Genomic DNA, 16,547 nt, shown 5'->3' with positions numbered 1-16,547 from the left:
CATTCTTAGTCCATATATTGCTGATTTTTGTCTGCATGGTCCTTTAATTGAATGCATCTGCCTTTTCAGTCCTTGCCTGTCAAAGCAGGGAAGGACAGGGAGCACATCCCATCACTCTCCCTGTCTGCTCAGGTCAGGCTCTCTGCTTGCACACAGAGTCAGGTCTCTGCTTGTGTGCTTTGGTAGCCCAGGGCTCCTCTTCATCACTTTGAATTCCTTGTCTCTTGAGCACAGGGGAAACAAATTGTGCATGAAGACCTTGTGAAAGAGCACGCTCTGCTGGAAACACCTTGAAGTTGTCCTTCACATACACCTCTGGGCTTCTTTTGGGCAGATTACCTCCTCAGTCCTTTTTAGAAGATGCCACGCCAGCTTGTCCAAGAGCTCTCCCAGCTGCAGAGCTCGGGATGCTGAGCCCTGCCTGCTCTGAGCCTCCACTCTCACTCCTTTTCCAGGGTGGGAAGATCCCGATCCGCTGGACAGCTCCCGAGGCCATTGCGTACCGCAAGTTCTCCTCGGCCAGCGACGTGTGGAGCTACGGGATCGTCATGTGGGAGGTGCTGGCCTACGGCGAGCGGCCCTACTGGAACATGACCAACCGTGACGTGAGTGCTGCCAGGCTGCCCCTCCTCCTGCCCTCCCAGCCAGCCTGGTGGGGGCTGGCAACAGGGGCCCAGGGATCAGCTCTTGCCTCTCTTCACATCCCCCCAGGGCGTGCGCAGGGTGCATGTCCCCTCTGTGCCGACGGCGCTCCATCCCTGCACTGCACAGCCTTTGCCGTTGCAGTCCCGTGGCACCCAGGAGTGACCAGAGCTCATATATTGACCTACCTGCTGGCCCTTCCCAATCCTGCCCCATTCCTGGGGACACTGACTTAAGTTCCCAGTACAGATGCAGGCAGGGAGATCGCTGCCACGCTGTCTGTGTGCTCTGTGGCTGTCCACAATCCTGCCTTTCTGCTGGCTGGAGAGAGTCAGCTCATGTTGTGCCACATTTCCCAGTCCCTGAGAGGGGTCAGGGCTTCCTAGGATCATTGCAGCCCCACTGGACCAGCCTGCCAGTTCCAATGCTGGGCGTCCATCCCTTCCACTGTCCAAATGAGGCTGCTGAGAGCCTCAGGCTAGCACCACCCAGCTGTAGGCTTTGGGCTTGTCTGAGTTGTGTGGAACCACTCTCACCTCAAGAGTGGCATAAAATCTGAAGGGAAATGTAGGTTATAATCCTGACCACAACCTGAGGGCAAAATTTTCAAAGGAGGCAGTAAAATGAGTATTTTGGCTCTGCAGAACCACAGGACTCCTTTTTTTACCTATGAGTACTATAAATGTCCCCCTGTGCTGGGAGCCCCCTCTCTTCCTCTTTTTTTTTTTTTTTTGTGGTAGCTTTGGTGACAGTAGGGCATGAATGCAGTGGCTTACACTACCTCCTCCACAAAATTTCTTCAAGCAGCATTTCCTCCAGCCTTGCTGACCAGTGCCACACCCCAGCTGTAGAAAAACTGTGTGAGTGCAGCCCTCATGGCTTCTCTGCTGGAGGGAAGGTGCTGTATTTTAGGCCACTAGATCACTAAACAACTCTTTTGTCATAGCACTCATTTCCTGTGTGTGTGTGATGTCCAGTAAAGGTCTCCCCTGCCTGCAGAGCAGGCTTTGCCTCCCAGCAAGTCAGTCCTATCCGGATAGCTCAATCCCTCTTGGACACAGAGTTATCCCAAATACCCAGGCCGCTCGTAGCCGAGGCTACTTTAAGCAAGCTTAGTGGATTTCAGCTCTTTAGTGATTATCAGCTCTCTTATGATTTCAGCTCTTTGCTTGCTAAGGTGCCGGACGGCTAGGGGGAGAAGCAGACAAGAGAGAGGAGAAGGAGAGGTCCTGGTGGTTCCACAGTGATGGTTTTATTGAGGGGTCTGTGAAGGGTTCCAGCGACAGCTCTTCTTCTGCCGAATGGACTAAAACCCCCTTTTTATGGGGTACAGAGGGATCCAAACTTGCCCAATAGTAAGGGTTAGGGGAAAGTGGCCTATGAAGTTACAGAGATAAGCTGGGGTCCGAGTGGCGGAAGACAGGAGCTTATTTTGCTATCTCATCATGACTCAGCAGTTCCTACTGTTAAGTCTCAGCCCTCCACGGGGTCTTAGACAATTCTATGGGGTCTGCTACAGTCCAGCCCGCTGCCAGCTCTGCACAGAGCCTGCAGGCAGCCATTCACTTGTTTAGCATGGAGCTTATGCACATCCCTCTGCTTCCCATTCCGCGGCCCCAGCAGCTTCCATGGATCTTCCCATCAGTGGGGCTGGAGTGGGATGGGGGTGCAGCCCCACTGCAGTTGTGGCTTCCTTGCAGGTCATCACCTCAGTGGAGGAAGGCTACCGCCTGCCTGCCCCCATGGGCTGCCCCAGCCCCCTGCACCAGCTGATGCTGGACTGCTGGCAGAAGGAGCGCAGCGAGCGGCCTCGCTTTTCCCACATTGTCGGCATCCTGGACAAGCTGATCCGCAACCCCGACAGCCTCAAGTGCACAGGCACCATCAACAGGTGAGGGCTCCCTGGCCCCTGTGTGAGCAGGGCCTAAGGACTTGATACCGCTCAGAGCACGTGGGCTGCAGTTCTGACTGGCTGTAGTGCCAGTGGCTGCCCTTGGGAGCACGGACATGCACGGGGCCCGTGGACAGAGCTTGTGGTGGGTAGGGAGGAACTTCCTGCACTTCATCCCCTTGCTCCCACCACGGCATCCCCATGCCAAGGCCAAGGAAGTGCAGCAGTGCCCATGCAGCAGCATCCCTGCCTTTACCTGCCTGCTAGGGCTCTCTGTGTCCTGCTCTGCACGATCTGCAGATCAGCTGTGTCACAGCTGTGTGCCCACGTGGGCAGGAGAACAATGGCATCTGGAGTAATGTGGCCAGCAGGACCAGGGCAGTGATTTCCCCCCTGTGCTGGGCACTGGTGAGGCCCCACCTTGAATCCTGGGGTCAGTTCTGGGCTCTTGATGACAAGACAAAAATGGAGGGGTAGAGTATGTTCAGAGCTGGGGAAGGGTTTGGAGCATGCTGGCTCCAGACAGGGAGCTGGGAGGGGCTCAGCTTGGGGAAAAGGAGGCTCAGGGGGACCTTCTGGCTCTCCACAACTCCCCAACAGGAGGGGGCAGCCAGGCAGCAGTTGGCCTCTGGTCCCAGGGAATGAGAGACAGGAAAAGAGAAAATGGCCTCAAGTTGTGCCACAGGAGGTTTAGGTTTGATATTAGGGAAAATTTTTTCACACAAAGGGTGGTCAGGTCCTGGCACAGGCTGCCCTGGGCAGTGGTGAAGTCATCATCCCTGGAGGTGTGGATGTGGCACTTGGGGACATGGTTTAGTGGTAGCCCTTGCAGTGCTGAGTCAACAGTTGGAGTTGATGATGTTAGAGGGCTTTTCCAACCTTAATATTTTCCTGATTATATAGGTGCATTCAGGTGGCCCTCACAGCTTGCTCACCTTGGACCAACATTTGTCATCTAACCCCTTCCGTTCTGCTCCCAGGTTCACCCAGACACGTCTGGACAGGGGTCTGCTGGACCTGACCAGCTGCTTGACTGTGGAGGACTGGCTGGACTCCATCCGCCTGGGGCACTACCGGGACAACTTCGCCACGGCTGGGTACTCCTCCCTGGGCATGGTGATGCACATGAACATCGAGTGAGTAGCACGGAGCAAACAGCGCTGTCTGGGTGTGCCCAGGCCCACACCAACCTGCCAGCCCCAAACAGTGACCTCCTGCCTCTGCTGGCTCAACCTGGTTGGTCCCTGGTGCTGGAGAGGTATCTCCAGGCACACGGTGGTGAGACCTGGGACAATGTCCAAGGCTGCACTGAGCTTTGAGGGAAGGTGTGCGAGTTGTACTGAGAGGCCGTGAGCTCCAAGTCACCTCCAGTGCTCTGTGGTGGCTCTCCAATGTCACCATAGGCCCGTAGGAGGTAATTCAGGTTGCAAGGTGCTCCAGGTTGGGTTGCTGACCCAGCCTCCTGGTTAGAGCAGGGTCAGGCAGGAGGTTGCTGTCTCCTTGTGCTTCTCATCTTTGTTTTCCCTGCCAAAGGCACCTCTGGACTAGACTGTGGCTGTGCTATTCTGCACAACTTCTCTAGGATCACTGGGAAACAACCTTAGCTGGGCATTACCTTGGAGCTTTGTCAGACCCCTGTGCACAGGACTGGCTCCCTGCTCAGTGCAGCCAGGAGGGAGACATCACTGGAAGGTCATTCACACATTACCAAGGGTGGGTTAAGTAGATAGAGCTGGAGAAGATCTGTCTCATCACCCTCCTGCTGTAAAGAACTTGATTTCCCACCTGTCTAGGGAGTTTCCAAGGCGGAGCATCCAAGCAGTACCAGAAAAGAAGGCAACTATGCCAGCTCATGCCCTTATATTTGCTTACATCTCTCATCCCTTGCTGTTACCAGGAGTGACAGCCTGTTCAGCCTCTAAGGAGCCTTGTTCCCTGTCCAAAGGCAGGGAGCTGCTGGACAGTGGTTCCTGTGGCAGTGAAAGGGAAGGCAGAGAGACACAGAGAGTTGTCATGTGCATTGATTGGGGCTGTACATGGGGCCTTTGCTCTGGGATTGAGCTGATAGTGATCCTTGTTTGTCATGCACATCAGAGAATCTTTTGAATGGGGAAGGCTCATCATTCATCCTTCTGACTGGGTTATCTGAGGGCATCTCACTAAAACTGAATCCAATTTCACAGCATCGATCTTGTCACCTACGAGCCTGTCAGGAGTGATCCTGCTCCTGCTGCTGCTCCCACAGGGCTGTCACAGCGGCCTGTCAGGAGGACATGTCCAAGAGAATGGCAGTCTGTCTGTCCCTGGGAGAATGTCCATGGCCCCTCGGCAGGACCAGCCTTGTGCTGATGTGCACGTGGAGCAGAGCCAGGCACAGGCCCTGGGCTGCTCCATGGGTGCAGTTGTCTCCCTGGGGCCTGGCTCAGGTGTCTTTGACAGTGTCTTTGTTCTCCAGGGATGTTCGGAGTCTGGGCATCACCATGATGGGCCACCAGAAGAAGATCTTGAGCAGCATCCAGGCCATGAGATCCCAGCTGCTGAACACAAATGGCCCCAGGAGGCATCTCTGACCAAAAGCTCTGCAGAGCTGCATCAGGCATTCCTTAACACTTACCCTGGCAAAGGGGCTGCAGGGTGGTGAGCAGGAACAGGGGCGCCAGGAGCTGGAGCCCTGCCAGCATCTCTGTGATTTCAGCATTGGTGGAAACGTGGCATTCCAGATACCTTGGTGGTCCTGCTGCTTCCTTCCCCCAGGTGAAGGGGGAGCAGCCTTCCAAGCAGACACATCATGATTCTGCTATTTCCTTGTGGAACTGGGGGTCTCCCCACAGCTGTGCAGGACAGGAGACAACCCCTTCACCCAGTGGGATGGTCCAGCTGCTCCTGCAGGTGCAGGGGCCTCAGACACATCAGCAATAACCAGGAGCAGTGGGCTGGGCTTGCCGTGCCACACAGCTCCTTTGGATCAGGCAGCTGGGGAGCTCCTGGGACCTCTGAACTGAGCAGGCTCCACACACTGCACACAGCAGGGACAGCCCTGCTCCCTGTACCTCCCAGCACACTCCAGCCTGGGCCTCCCAAACTGCACCAGCCTGAAGGTGACTTCATGCTCCACCTCCACCAAGAGCAGGAGGCCAGGGGACAGAAAACAAGGTGGCAGTGCCAGGAGCAACTGGCTCTGCCTTCAGACCATCCTTCCCAGCTGGGAGGAGAGTTGTCCAGGGCCTTCTGCCTGGAGACTCAAGAAGCCCTGGAGTGCTGCAGGACACTCTCCACCTCTTTAAGCCACCAGCACTACTCCATGGATCCAGCACAGCCCTCCAGGCAGCCCAGGCATATTTTCTAGGGCCACAAGCTCAGGTTTCTCTGCCAGCAGAATCGTCCTGGCCTCCCCCAGAACAGAGAGGAATGGGACAGTGTGCTCCCATGTCACATGACAGAGGGACAGAGAAACAGCTCTTCTTTGTTCTTATACTGTCCTAGAGAAACCCAGGAGCTGTGCCATTACCTGGCTGCCATGCCCAGGGCTGCTGGATCACCTGCAGGAGGGGTCCTGGCCATGTTTCCAGCTGCAATCACAGCATCCTGTGGCTGGGGACAGAGGCTCTGGGCACAGGATCTCCCTGCTGGTGACCCCAGTGTCTGGGAGAGTGGTCTGTCCTCCACAGGAGCATCTCTCTGGGTGAGCTTGCCTGGTGCTGAGGAGTGGCCTCCAAAGATGTGTGGAGCTGGTCCAAGAGGCTGAGCTGGGTGCAGAGGTGCAGATGACTGGAGAGTGGGGCAGGCTGTGGGCTGGGAGTTTCCTTTTGGTGTAAATACAGTTTTCTATGGGTTTGGGAGCTGTTTTACTGAAGTAGGATGTTAGGTACACAAAATGGTCTCAAAGCACAGAAGCCTCAGTTGTGGGGCTGAACTCACTGCAAAAAAACACCTGCTGGGAGCATGGCTGGGGTGGGGGTGGCAGGAGGGGAGAGAGACTGGAGAGGAGCCTCACTGCCTGCAGGGTCCAGCCTGACCCACAGCAGCCTGTCCTTCCCACGGCACAGCAAACCCAGCATCACTCCAGTGCAGGTGCTGGTGGAATGTGGCCTGAGGGCTGCTCCTGCCAGGCCTGTTGGGGCACAAGGGGGGTGGGGGGTGGGTTAAAGCCATTTCTCAGCTGCAATAATCCTGGCTAAACCAGCCTGTCCGGGGCTGGCTTGGCTTTCCATGCAGAGCACTTGTGTGCTGATGGATTCTCTGACTATGGCGGGTATTTTACTTCTTCCTATGGAAGCTTTTTGTGAGGGGGACAGATGCAATGTGTTGTTTCATTTGTATTGCACCCTGCATCCTGCACTCAGCCCTGGCACACTCCCTCCCCACAGCCAGCATGTGATGAAGCGCATCCAAGCCCTGCAGCACACGGGGCTAGTGCTGGTCCTGTCCTCTCTTCCCAACATTTGGGACTCTGTCATGGACACGCTGGTGAGAGCAGAGGTCAGAGCAGTGCCACACCTGTGTCCTTGGGGTTTGCTGGGCAACCCCAGCCAGGTGGGCTGCAGGATCTGAGGCCGGGAGCTGCCAGTGGCCCCTTTCCAGGTGCTTCATGAGTCAGATCCTGCAGTGTGGGGTCCCTGGGCTGCTCCTGGCTGTGGGGATGGTGGGGCAGGGTTTTCCTTTTATGTTCAGAGTGTGTGCTTCCCCCTGGACAATAAAAATCCCTCTTTCCGTGATCCATCTCCTTGCCTGTTATTGTCGCTGGGCTGTCACCACTTGCAGTGAGGATAGGGGACACCCCAGCTGCTTCGGGGGGACCAGCACTGAGATGCTCAGCTAGTCACCACCTCCCTTGCTCCAGAAAAGCCTCCCACAAGTGAAGGATGCTTCCCTGCGAAGCAGGAGCATCCATGGGATGGGCCCACAGGGACAGGAACAGCCTAGAGGATGTTTGTAGGCTCCCAGGGAGGGGTGCTGTGGGCTGGAAGAGGACACCCCAAAACCACCAAGTCATTGCTATGTAGGAACATCTCATGCAGGACATGATGCAAGAACAAAATATCTTGTGTGCTCCTCTCAACCTCGGGGGTGTCTTACAGGTTTTCCTAGACTCAGCCTTACCTTCTTCTGGAGATGCAGATTTTTTTTTTTTTAGAAAGAACACCAAAATTAACACCAAAAAAAAAAATTAACACCAAAAAAACCAAACCAGTAAAACCTCAGCCCTCATCGCCTGAAGTCTGAGCTGAAGTATATTGTAGGTCTGCCTGCAAAACTCTTCCTGAAGGTGTTTAGCTGTGTTCCAGCTGCCCTTCAGAGAAGGATTTACCAGCAAATGAGTTGCAGGACAAAGAAAGCACCATTTTCAGGAAATGCTCTATAAAAGCAAAAGGGCCCCACAGCACAGGGTGGGGTTGGCTCTGAAGCTGCCACTGCCTGCTCATGTGCTCCCAGCCTTTGCCACACTTCAAGGACAGAGGTGACTGTTCACTGCCCCCAGCTCTGCTCCCCAGCCCAGGGCTCTGTCCTAGCCCAGCCTGCCTGCACACTGTCAGGTTATCCTGCCAGCCCATCCAGAGCTGCCTTCCTCACAGGCCCCCTCCCACTGCCCTCTCTGGTGCCCCTTTACAGAAGCACAGGCCCCAGGCTGGACAAGCTGCTCCTGGTCAGTGTCCCCTGTGCTGAGGCTGAGCTTACAAGTCCTATGCTCTGCACTCCCCTTCACCTATCCCATTTCTGTATTTGCATTTCCCATCACTATAACCCTGACTCTCTCCCAGACCCTTCTCCTGCACCCAGAGCAGCTGTGGCTGCCCCATCCCTGGAAGTGTCCAAGGCCAGGCTGGACAGGGCTTGGAGCAGCCTGGAATTATGGAAGGTGTCCCAGCCCATGGCACGTGGTGGGGAGCAAGGGCTTTCAAGTCCCTTCCAACCCAAACCATTCTGTGATAAATATGGTTAGATGGAATCTCTGAAGGTCACCTCATCCCACCCCTCCAGGTGCCTGTGCAGCGCACACACCTGTGCAGGTTCTGCTCAGAGCCTCATCACATCATGCAGACAGGGGCAGCAGCTGCATCATCCCTTGCTCATGGTCCAGTGCTGTCACTGTGCACAGTGGGACAGCCTGGGCATGCTGGAACCTGTTACTGTGCACTGAGGACACACATTTCACTGCTGTATTTCAGTTATTAATAAAGCCAGTGTCCACATTGTGCAAAACGTGCAAGATTTTCTTACATTTCTTAGATCAAACATTTGGGAGGGTGGATGATGCTGGTGCCTGGCTCCTTCCCTGGGCAGGGGCAGGGGCACTCAGCCAGGCTGCTGTGCATGGCTTTGTGTAGGGAGGGGCCTGGCCACTGCAGCGTCACTTTGCCAAAGCCTGTGAGCATCATGCCCAGGCATCACTCTGCTCACAGCCTCAGGAAGATGAGGCACAGTTGTGTCATTTTAAAAGAAATTGCCATCCTGGCGAAGGTCCATCACTGGAGACACTTCTCCAGGACACAGAACCATGTTTTCAGACCTCCTGCACTCCCATCTGGCCAGGCTGGGGCCAGGGCTGCATCAGGATCCTGATGGATGAGAGAAACTGGCTCAGCAGGAATCCCCTTGGGAAGAGGATCCTGGGGAAAGGGCTGGTCCAGAGGCAAAGTCCTCCATCCAAGGAGAGGTGATGGACACCCTGGTTCACATACACCAGCGAACAAACCCCTTCCTGTACCAAAAGAGACCTCAGGATTTTCACACCTACTTAAACGTCCCCCAAGAGGATTTCATCCCATCTTGCACACTGGGAGCTGGTCTTTCCCTGGTAAAACAGCTTTTCTTTACTACTCACACCAGCATTACCTCAGGCTTCCAGTAACTCCTCTGGGAAGCATATCCTTGGCCGCTGCCCGCCCGGTTTGGCTGTGTCATTAGCAGGGAGGCTCTGTGAGCTCCGTGTGCCTGGAGGTGGCACTCTGGACCTGCGGAGCCCCTGCCGAGCCCTGCTGAGCCCTGCCCGGCTCTCCCCGCGCTCCGGCCGCTGCCAGCCCTGCGCAGGTTTGCAGGGTCAGACGCGTTCCGGGGCTGCAGGAACAGATGGTGAACTCGGCTTTGGATTTCCTGATACGATTCCTGTCTGATCACACACCAGCCTCCTCTGCCAAGAAGGCTGTATTCCCAAACCACCTTCTCTCCTTGCTTTTAGAATAGTCATTTAGCATCATGTCCAAATAAATTACTCAGGATAATTTGATATAAGATAGAAATATCAGCCCCAACTGCTGCTTTAACTCGTGGAAGGACTATGGGTCAAGTTCTGCATGGGTTTTGAAGTGTCCTATAGGTCATATCTTGAAAACCACCATTAAAGACTAAGATTCCATCATAGCTCATCCCAGGATGACAGAAGTGCCTGCTCTGCCACCAGCCCAATGTCTCCCCACCTCAAGCCAGCCAGGCTTGGGGAGAGATGAGCAGGGACTGCAGCTCCCCTGACTTCTGCTGCAGGCCTGGAATGTGGGCAGGACTCAGAGCAGAGAGGCAGGTCTCACATCAGGAGAGCAGGTCTCACGTCTCAGAGCAGTCACCTGCTGTGACAGGAAAAAGGACGAAGGCAATGGCCCTTCATCCCCTCTCCTGTGGGTGTAACCCGGGACTAAGGAGCCTGGCTGAGCGTGCAGGCACAGGATGCACAGCCCAGGCAGCCCCACTGCTCCCTGAAGCATCCACTCCTCAGGGAGTGCAGGGGCAGCCCAACAGCCCAGCTCCTCAGGGACCAGTGTCCCAGCCTGGCATGGCAGGGTTTGCTGTGCCTGTGAGCAGGATCCTCATCTCTGCACCCTCAGCAGTTTGTTGGGCCCTCATACAGAAACCTCTTCTGAACAGGCTGTCAAAAATCTCCAGTATGCAGTCAAACAACAAAGCCTCTTCACTTTCCTGGGTGAAAACTCCTGGCAGTTGTGTTTTGGGAAACTCCAGTGCACATCTCCTGCTTATGATGGTCTTTCTAGAATAGAAGTGCAGATAATCTGCAAGTGCCAGAAAAGTTTCTGGATACAGAGCTGGAAGTACTTCCCTACACACCATCCTCATTTCAGGAAGAAAAAAACAAAAAGGAAGAATTTGTTTACTGAGTTAAAAGGACAAAGGGGTTGCACGCCACATGGGAAATTTGTGGAAAGGGTAAAGGCTTTGGAACTTGTGGATATTGAATCCCAGCCATGACAAGTTTTTTATTTTGCTAATGCTGAAAAAAGGTGAAATTGTTCCCAGCACTCACTGTTGTCTGCCTGATGCCAGAGTCTTTTACTCTTAAAGATTTCTTATTACTCATCATGTCTCTCATTTCCTCCCTGCCTTCCAAACCTCCTCTCACAAAGCTGTGCTGAAAAGTGGTCCTTGCAGGGAGTGGGCAGGGGGTGGCACTGAGCAGTTAACAACAGGTAATATTCAGGTAATATTTCTTCCCAAGCACAGAATGGTGCAGAGGATGGGTGAACCAAGGACCCAAAGGAATGGCAGAAGATGTGCTTGGGGAGGTTCAGGCTGGAGATCAGGAAAGGTTCTTCCCCAGAGGGAGCAGGCACTGCCCAGGCTCCCCAGGGCATGGGCACAGCCCCGGTGCTGCCAGAGCTCCAGGAGCCTTTGGACAAAGCTCTGAGGTATGGGGTGAGATTGTTGGGGTGTCCTGGGCAGGGCCAGGAGCTGAGCTGGATGATTCCTGTGGGTCCCTCCCAACTGAGAATGTTCCATGATTCTGTCATTCCATGATTCTAAGGAGAGGTGAGGGATGTGGAGCAGTGGCCCTCGTGCCTGAACAGGAGCTGAGGGAACATGGCAGGACCAAGGCAGTTTGGGTGGATGGGCTTTGGTGACCTTTGGGTCGTGAGCTTGGCGACCAGCAGGTGAGGCAACACAGGCAGGGATGTCCCAAAGTCACCAAGTGATCACCAGGCGAGCTCACACCTCAGTGCAGAGGTGATGAGAGGGAGAGGCAGGAGATGACAGAGAGGCAGGAGCAGCAGGACTACAGTCCCTGCCCAGCAGGACTGATGACATCTCTCATGGACACACAGCAGGAACATGTGAAACCCCATTTAATGCCTGGGTCCTCTAAACCTGTTATCAAAAATGAGGTTTCTCATTACAATTCCTTTATTTCTCTCACATTCAGAGCTGCCAGTGAAGGGTCAGCAGCACTTATGAAATTTTCAATTCTTGCAGGTCTTGAATTTACATGTTTTTTCTGTATCTGAGCTGGAAGAAGATTATGAATAAAAGATTAAAATTGGAGGTCTGTCGTCGGTTGGACACAAGGTTTTCGGGGTGAAGGAAGAGACGAGATGGGCTCCATGATCAGAAGGCTTGATTTATTAAGTTATGATATATACATCTATTATAACTATACTAAAAAGAAAAAGAAAAGGAGAGTTTCCAGAAGCTGCTAGCTACCTAAGAATAGAAAGTAAAGAATGATCAACAAACCTTGCTCTCTCGGACTGTGTCCGAGAGAGCTCAGTTCTGGATTGGCCATTACCTCCAAACACTCAATCTGGGCCAATCCAGAACTGACCTGCTGCATTCCACAGAAGCAGATAACCTATTGTTTATGTCTGGTTGCTGAACTTCTCAGCTTCAGCAGGAAAATCCTAAGAGAGGATTTTTCATAAAAGAAATGTCTGTGACAGAGGTCTCCAATCATTTAAGAGCAATGCAATGAGCATTTATTCCAGGAACAAGCAGGAGCCAAACACCACTCTGTGCATACCAAAAATTAGCAGCAAACTTCAAACAGGGCCTAAACAAAAATGCTGTGCTCCTTGATGTGACACTGCTGGGCTGTGGGGAGAGGTTCCCACTGCTGGGGACCTGGAAATCTCTGGGCTCTGCAGCGTCTCAGGAGCAGAGCAGCAGCCTCCTTAACTCCAGATACTTCAGAGGAGACACAAGTCCACCAGCAGCTCCATTGCTGCAGTCCTGTCACTGAGAGGTGGAAACATTGCATGGAAGCACCTTGCTCAGGGAGCGGAGTTTTTCAGGAGAGATGGAGGGATGGGTGGTGGGAACAGGAAGGTGGATAGGACAGATTCAGGTGAAGCAGGATGTGGCTGAGGCAGGAGGAGGAAAGGGAGACGAGGAACACAGGAAGTCAAGGTAGGCCTGAGTGGGGCAGTAGCTGAAATAAGAGCCCAGGGCAAGCTGTGCCTGGTGTGGAAAAGGGCTTTTCATAAGTAGAGGCAAAAGTTTATTGAGCACAGGCTTTGCAAAGGAAACAAAAGCTCTAGTGAAATCTCTGATGTCTCTGCTCAGAGAGATGAAAACAGGATGGGACTTGCTGGTGTGTGGCCCCTTCTCTGCCCATGGGCACATTCCTGTGCATGTCTCACCAAGCAAAAAAACCCTAGCCCTTGTTCCTATCAATACCTGACCTTCCTCTCTGAATCCTTGCTTTTCCAGGCCCTTTCATTTATCAACGCTCTGGTACTTCAGGGAAGGGGCACAGACATGGTTTGTCATTCCCAGCACAGCCCCTCTCAGGCTTTGTCAGGATAAGGGACATCCAGCCTGACGGGAGGTGTGAATCTCCTCAGTGCTGTTCCTGCCTCTGTTTCCTGGTGCTTTCTGAGTCCTGCTCCCACCATCCCTTGATGTGTTTAAAAAAAGACTGGATCTGGCACTTGGTTCCATGATCTAGTTGAGGTGTTAGAAGATGGGTTGGACTCGATGATCTTAAAGGTCTCTTCCAACCTAGAAATTCTGTGATTCTGTGATTTTAGACATTCTGATAGATACTAGGATATTAGAATTAGATATTGGAAATAAATTCTCCCCTCTGAGGGTGGGGAGGCCCTGGCACAGGGTGCCCAGAGCAGCTGCGGCTGCTCCATCCCTGGCAGTGTCCCAGGCCAGGCTGGATGGGGCTTGGAGCAGCCTGGGCCAGTGGAAGGTGTCCCTGCCCATGGCAGGATCTCTCCCAGTCTCAGACTCTGTGAGTCCTGTTCCACCTCCCTGAGAGTGCCCTGTGAGCAGGGCAGTGCCCAGGGAGGACAGCTGTGACAGGGACAATACACTGCCTGCAAGAGGATGGCAGCACAGAGTTCCTTCCTGGCAAAAGCAGAGCTGCAGCACATTTGAAATTCCCTGCACATGTATTCAGGAGGGGCCTGGGCTGGGGGAAGCTGGGTTTTGTTTTCTCTCTGCAGATAGCCTGTCAGAGACGCCCCCCTCTGGGAGGACAGGATGGACAGACAGACGTGGCTGGGCTGAGCAATGCTCAGGGTGTGCTTTGGGAGCTCGGGAGCTTTGATGAGCCCTCCAGAGCTGACAGTTGACAGCTCCCTGCCCCTGCAAAGCTGTGCCTTCAGTCTGATCCTCTCCCCACCACTGACAAAATCTCATCCTCAGCCTGTACACACCCTCATTTCCCCTGACATGACGGCTTTGGAACAGGGACTGAGCCCTCCCTGCCCGCCCTGCCCTTGCTGAGAATCCACAGCTGGATCCTGTTCTGTTCCAGAGCTCCAGTGCAGTCTGAAAAAACCTTTATTCTCACAGCCTGTAACTGGGACATCTCATTGTGGCCTTCCAGTACTCAAAGGTGGCTTAAAAAAAAAGAGGGGTTTTAACTTTTTTCATGGGCAGAGAGTGACGGGACAAAGGGGAAAAACTTCAAACTGAAAGAGACTAGGTTTAAATGGCATATTGGGAAAAAATTCTTCCTTGTGAGGGTGGGCAGGCCCTGGCACAGGGTGCCCAGAGAAGCTGTGGCTGTCCCTGGATCCCTGGAAGTGTCCAAGGCCAGGCTGGACGGGGCTGGAGCAGCCTGGGACAGTCAAGGTGTCCCTGTCCACAGTGGGGAGTGGAATGGAATGAACTTCAAGGTATTTTCCAACCCAAACTTCTCGTTGGTTCTGTGATTCGATGGGGAGGGCCAGTGTTGAGGATCAAGCTGTTGGGGTGAAAAGAAGCAACTCAAGGATGAGCAGCACCAGGCCCATTTCTCCACCAGCCTGACAAAACAGCCTTGGAAGACAAGAGGCTCTGTACCAGCTGCTACTCTCTAGTCCTGCATCATTTGTTTCAATTTTCCAGGTCCACCACCATGTCTATATCCACATTTACTTTTCAAGCCTCTCTACATCCCAGAGCTTTGCAAGGGTTGTTGGGGGGCTTGGGGGACACTGTGGAATTTAAGAGCAGTGGAAAGGGTACACTGGTACATGGGCTGGCACCTAGGTCAGGTTTTCAAGGGCCAGCATCATAGCTGGGGTGACATTCACAGCTTTTAAAGAATGTTCAGTGTCCATGGGAGGCACCTGTGCTGACTGCCCACAGACCTTGCTGTGGCTCTCTCTCCCTGTGCCTGTGTGTTTGTGTGGGTTTGGAAGCACAAGTGTAGGACATGAGAGCAGACACATCGTGAGTTTACACTCAGTGGGAAGAGGAGGTAGGGAAGGCTCCATCTGGAGAGGCCATGCAGGAAATTGCTGGTATTTTTGTTTGTTTGCCCTGACTCCTCCTTTTCCCTGTTGTGGTTTCAGTATCTTCCCTTGGGGCAGAGCTGGGGATGCAAGCCTGCAGCTTACGGGGCCAAGACAGGTACACCCTGCCCTGGTCACCTCCGGGAGGTTGGGTTTGCCCTCAAGTGAGCCCCCTGCTACATGTGGGGTTGTTGGTTCTCAGTTCCAGCCCTCTCCCTGTGCACAGGTCACAGTGTGGGATGCTGCCTAACACCCTAGACCAGCGGGAGGCCTGGAGTCTGGAGGGTTCAGTCACCTTTTCAGCCACTACCCCTGAACATTTTAGCAACCTCTGTGGCCCTGGGAGGAGCGTGAGGGATGCCACAGCCTCGTGGCAAACCCTGGTAAGCCCCAGCCTCGGTGGCTGCCCCTGCCAGTCCTTCCTTTGCTCTTCCCCCTGATGGTGTCTCCCTGCCCCTGCACAGCTCTGGTACCCCTGCCTGGCAAAGTTCCTGCCTCAGTGTCTTCCTGATGCAAGACTGATCTGATCTGTCTTTCCTGCCACTGACCCACTGGCACCACAGAGCTGGGGGGAGCTGCCTGACAGTGCCCTTGGTGCCAAAAGGAGTCATCAGTTTTGGATGGAAAGCTTTGGGAGCCTAGGAGGTGCCTTCTGGCTGAAAGCAGGTGCAGTCCCAGGGAGACAGCAGTCTTGTGCAGGGGTCCCCAGGTTTTCCACTGGCACGTGCCTGCACTCTACTCTTGGAGCTTCCACCGCATATCTGGCCACAGCAAGGAGCCTGGTCACCCCTGGAGCACAGCTGGAGGGCTCAGGACACCTGGCTGGTGGCCAGGACACACCTTGGGGAGGGCAGGATCCACCAGCTGCCACTGAACTGCAGGAGGATCTCTGCTGCTTTTTGTGCTCCTGACAGAGGCTTGGAGTAGGAGTGGAAGTAAGGCAGGGCTGGAAGGGGCTGTGATGGGTTTCTCCTTGAGACAGGGCCTATGAGCTCTCAGAGAACCCATCACACCCGAGATAGCCCACCCACCCCAAATGGCATAAAGTTAGCAGGATGGATTCTGAGGTAGTGTTGGAAACAGAAAAAGGTTTAATAAAAGAAAAAATAACAAAGCTCTTACAGAGGAAAACTGAGCCAGGGGCAAGAGGCTCTTGCTCCTGCTAAAACACCCCACAAAACCAATTTCCTCTGTTTGCCTCATTTTCTAGTGAATTACCTAGGTGGGACCTCTTGGCCTCTGTCCAATTGACAGCCCCAGGTCTGAGGTGAAGTCCCAAAGGTCCTATGAGGTGTCTTTGTACCAAACTGGGAGAGAAACTTCTGGGCTTTTTGCCTTTTTAAGCAGACAAAGAATAATTTACTCACTCTGCCAACGGGGGGCACATTCCTACAGTGGTGGAATGGACGGAATGTCCTGCAGACAACCACGGGCTGCTCTGGGCCAGCACCAGTGATATTTCCACCAAAATCAGCTGCTTCTCCACACCATCTCCATGGCATCCCTGAGCCATATGGAAGGACAGGATATGACAAGAGGAAACAGCCTCAGGTTGGGCCATA

General features: G+C 53.9%; 1 protein-coding gene across 1 annotated transcript in view; it reads left to right on the top strand.

Moving 5' to 3' along the window:
• EPHA8 (EPH receptor A8) overlaps nucleotides 1–6,541 on the top strand; it is a 54,855-nt gene extending 48,314 nt beyond the window's left edge. The window contains exons 14-17 of the mRNA XM_030963880.1: nucleotides 456–605; nucleotides 2,343–2,533; nucleotides 3,514–3,669; nucleotides 4,989–6,541. Coding sequence (XP_030819740.1) covers nucleotides 456–605; nucleotides 2,343–2,533; nucleotides 3,514–3,669; nucleotides 4,989–5,103 — 612 coding nt within the window. The 3' untranslated portion in view covers nucleotides 5,104–6,541. The remainder of the gene's footprint in view (nucleotides 1–455; nucleotides 606–2,342; nucleotides 2,534–3,513; nucleotides 3,670–4,988) is intronic.
• The last annotated feature ends 10,006 nt before the right edge of the window (nucleotides 6,542–16,547 follow it).

Source organism: Camarhynchus parvulus, chromosome 21, assembly GCF_901933205.1.
Source record: "Camarhynchus parvulus chromosome 21, STF_HiC, whole genome shotgun sequence".
NCBI lineage: Eukaryota > Metazoa > Chordata > Aves > Passeriformes > Thraupidae > Camarhynchus > Camarhynchus parvulus.
This window is presented reverse-complemented; position numbering and strand designations above follow the sequence as displayed.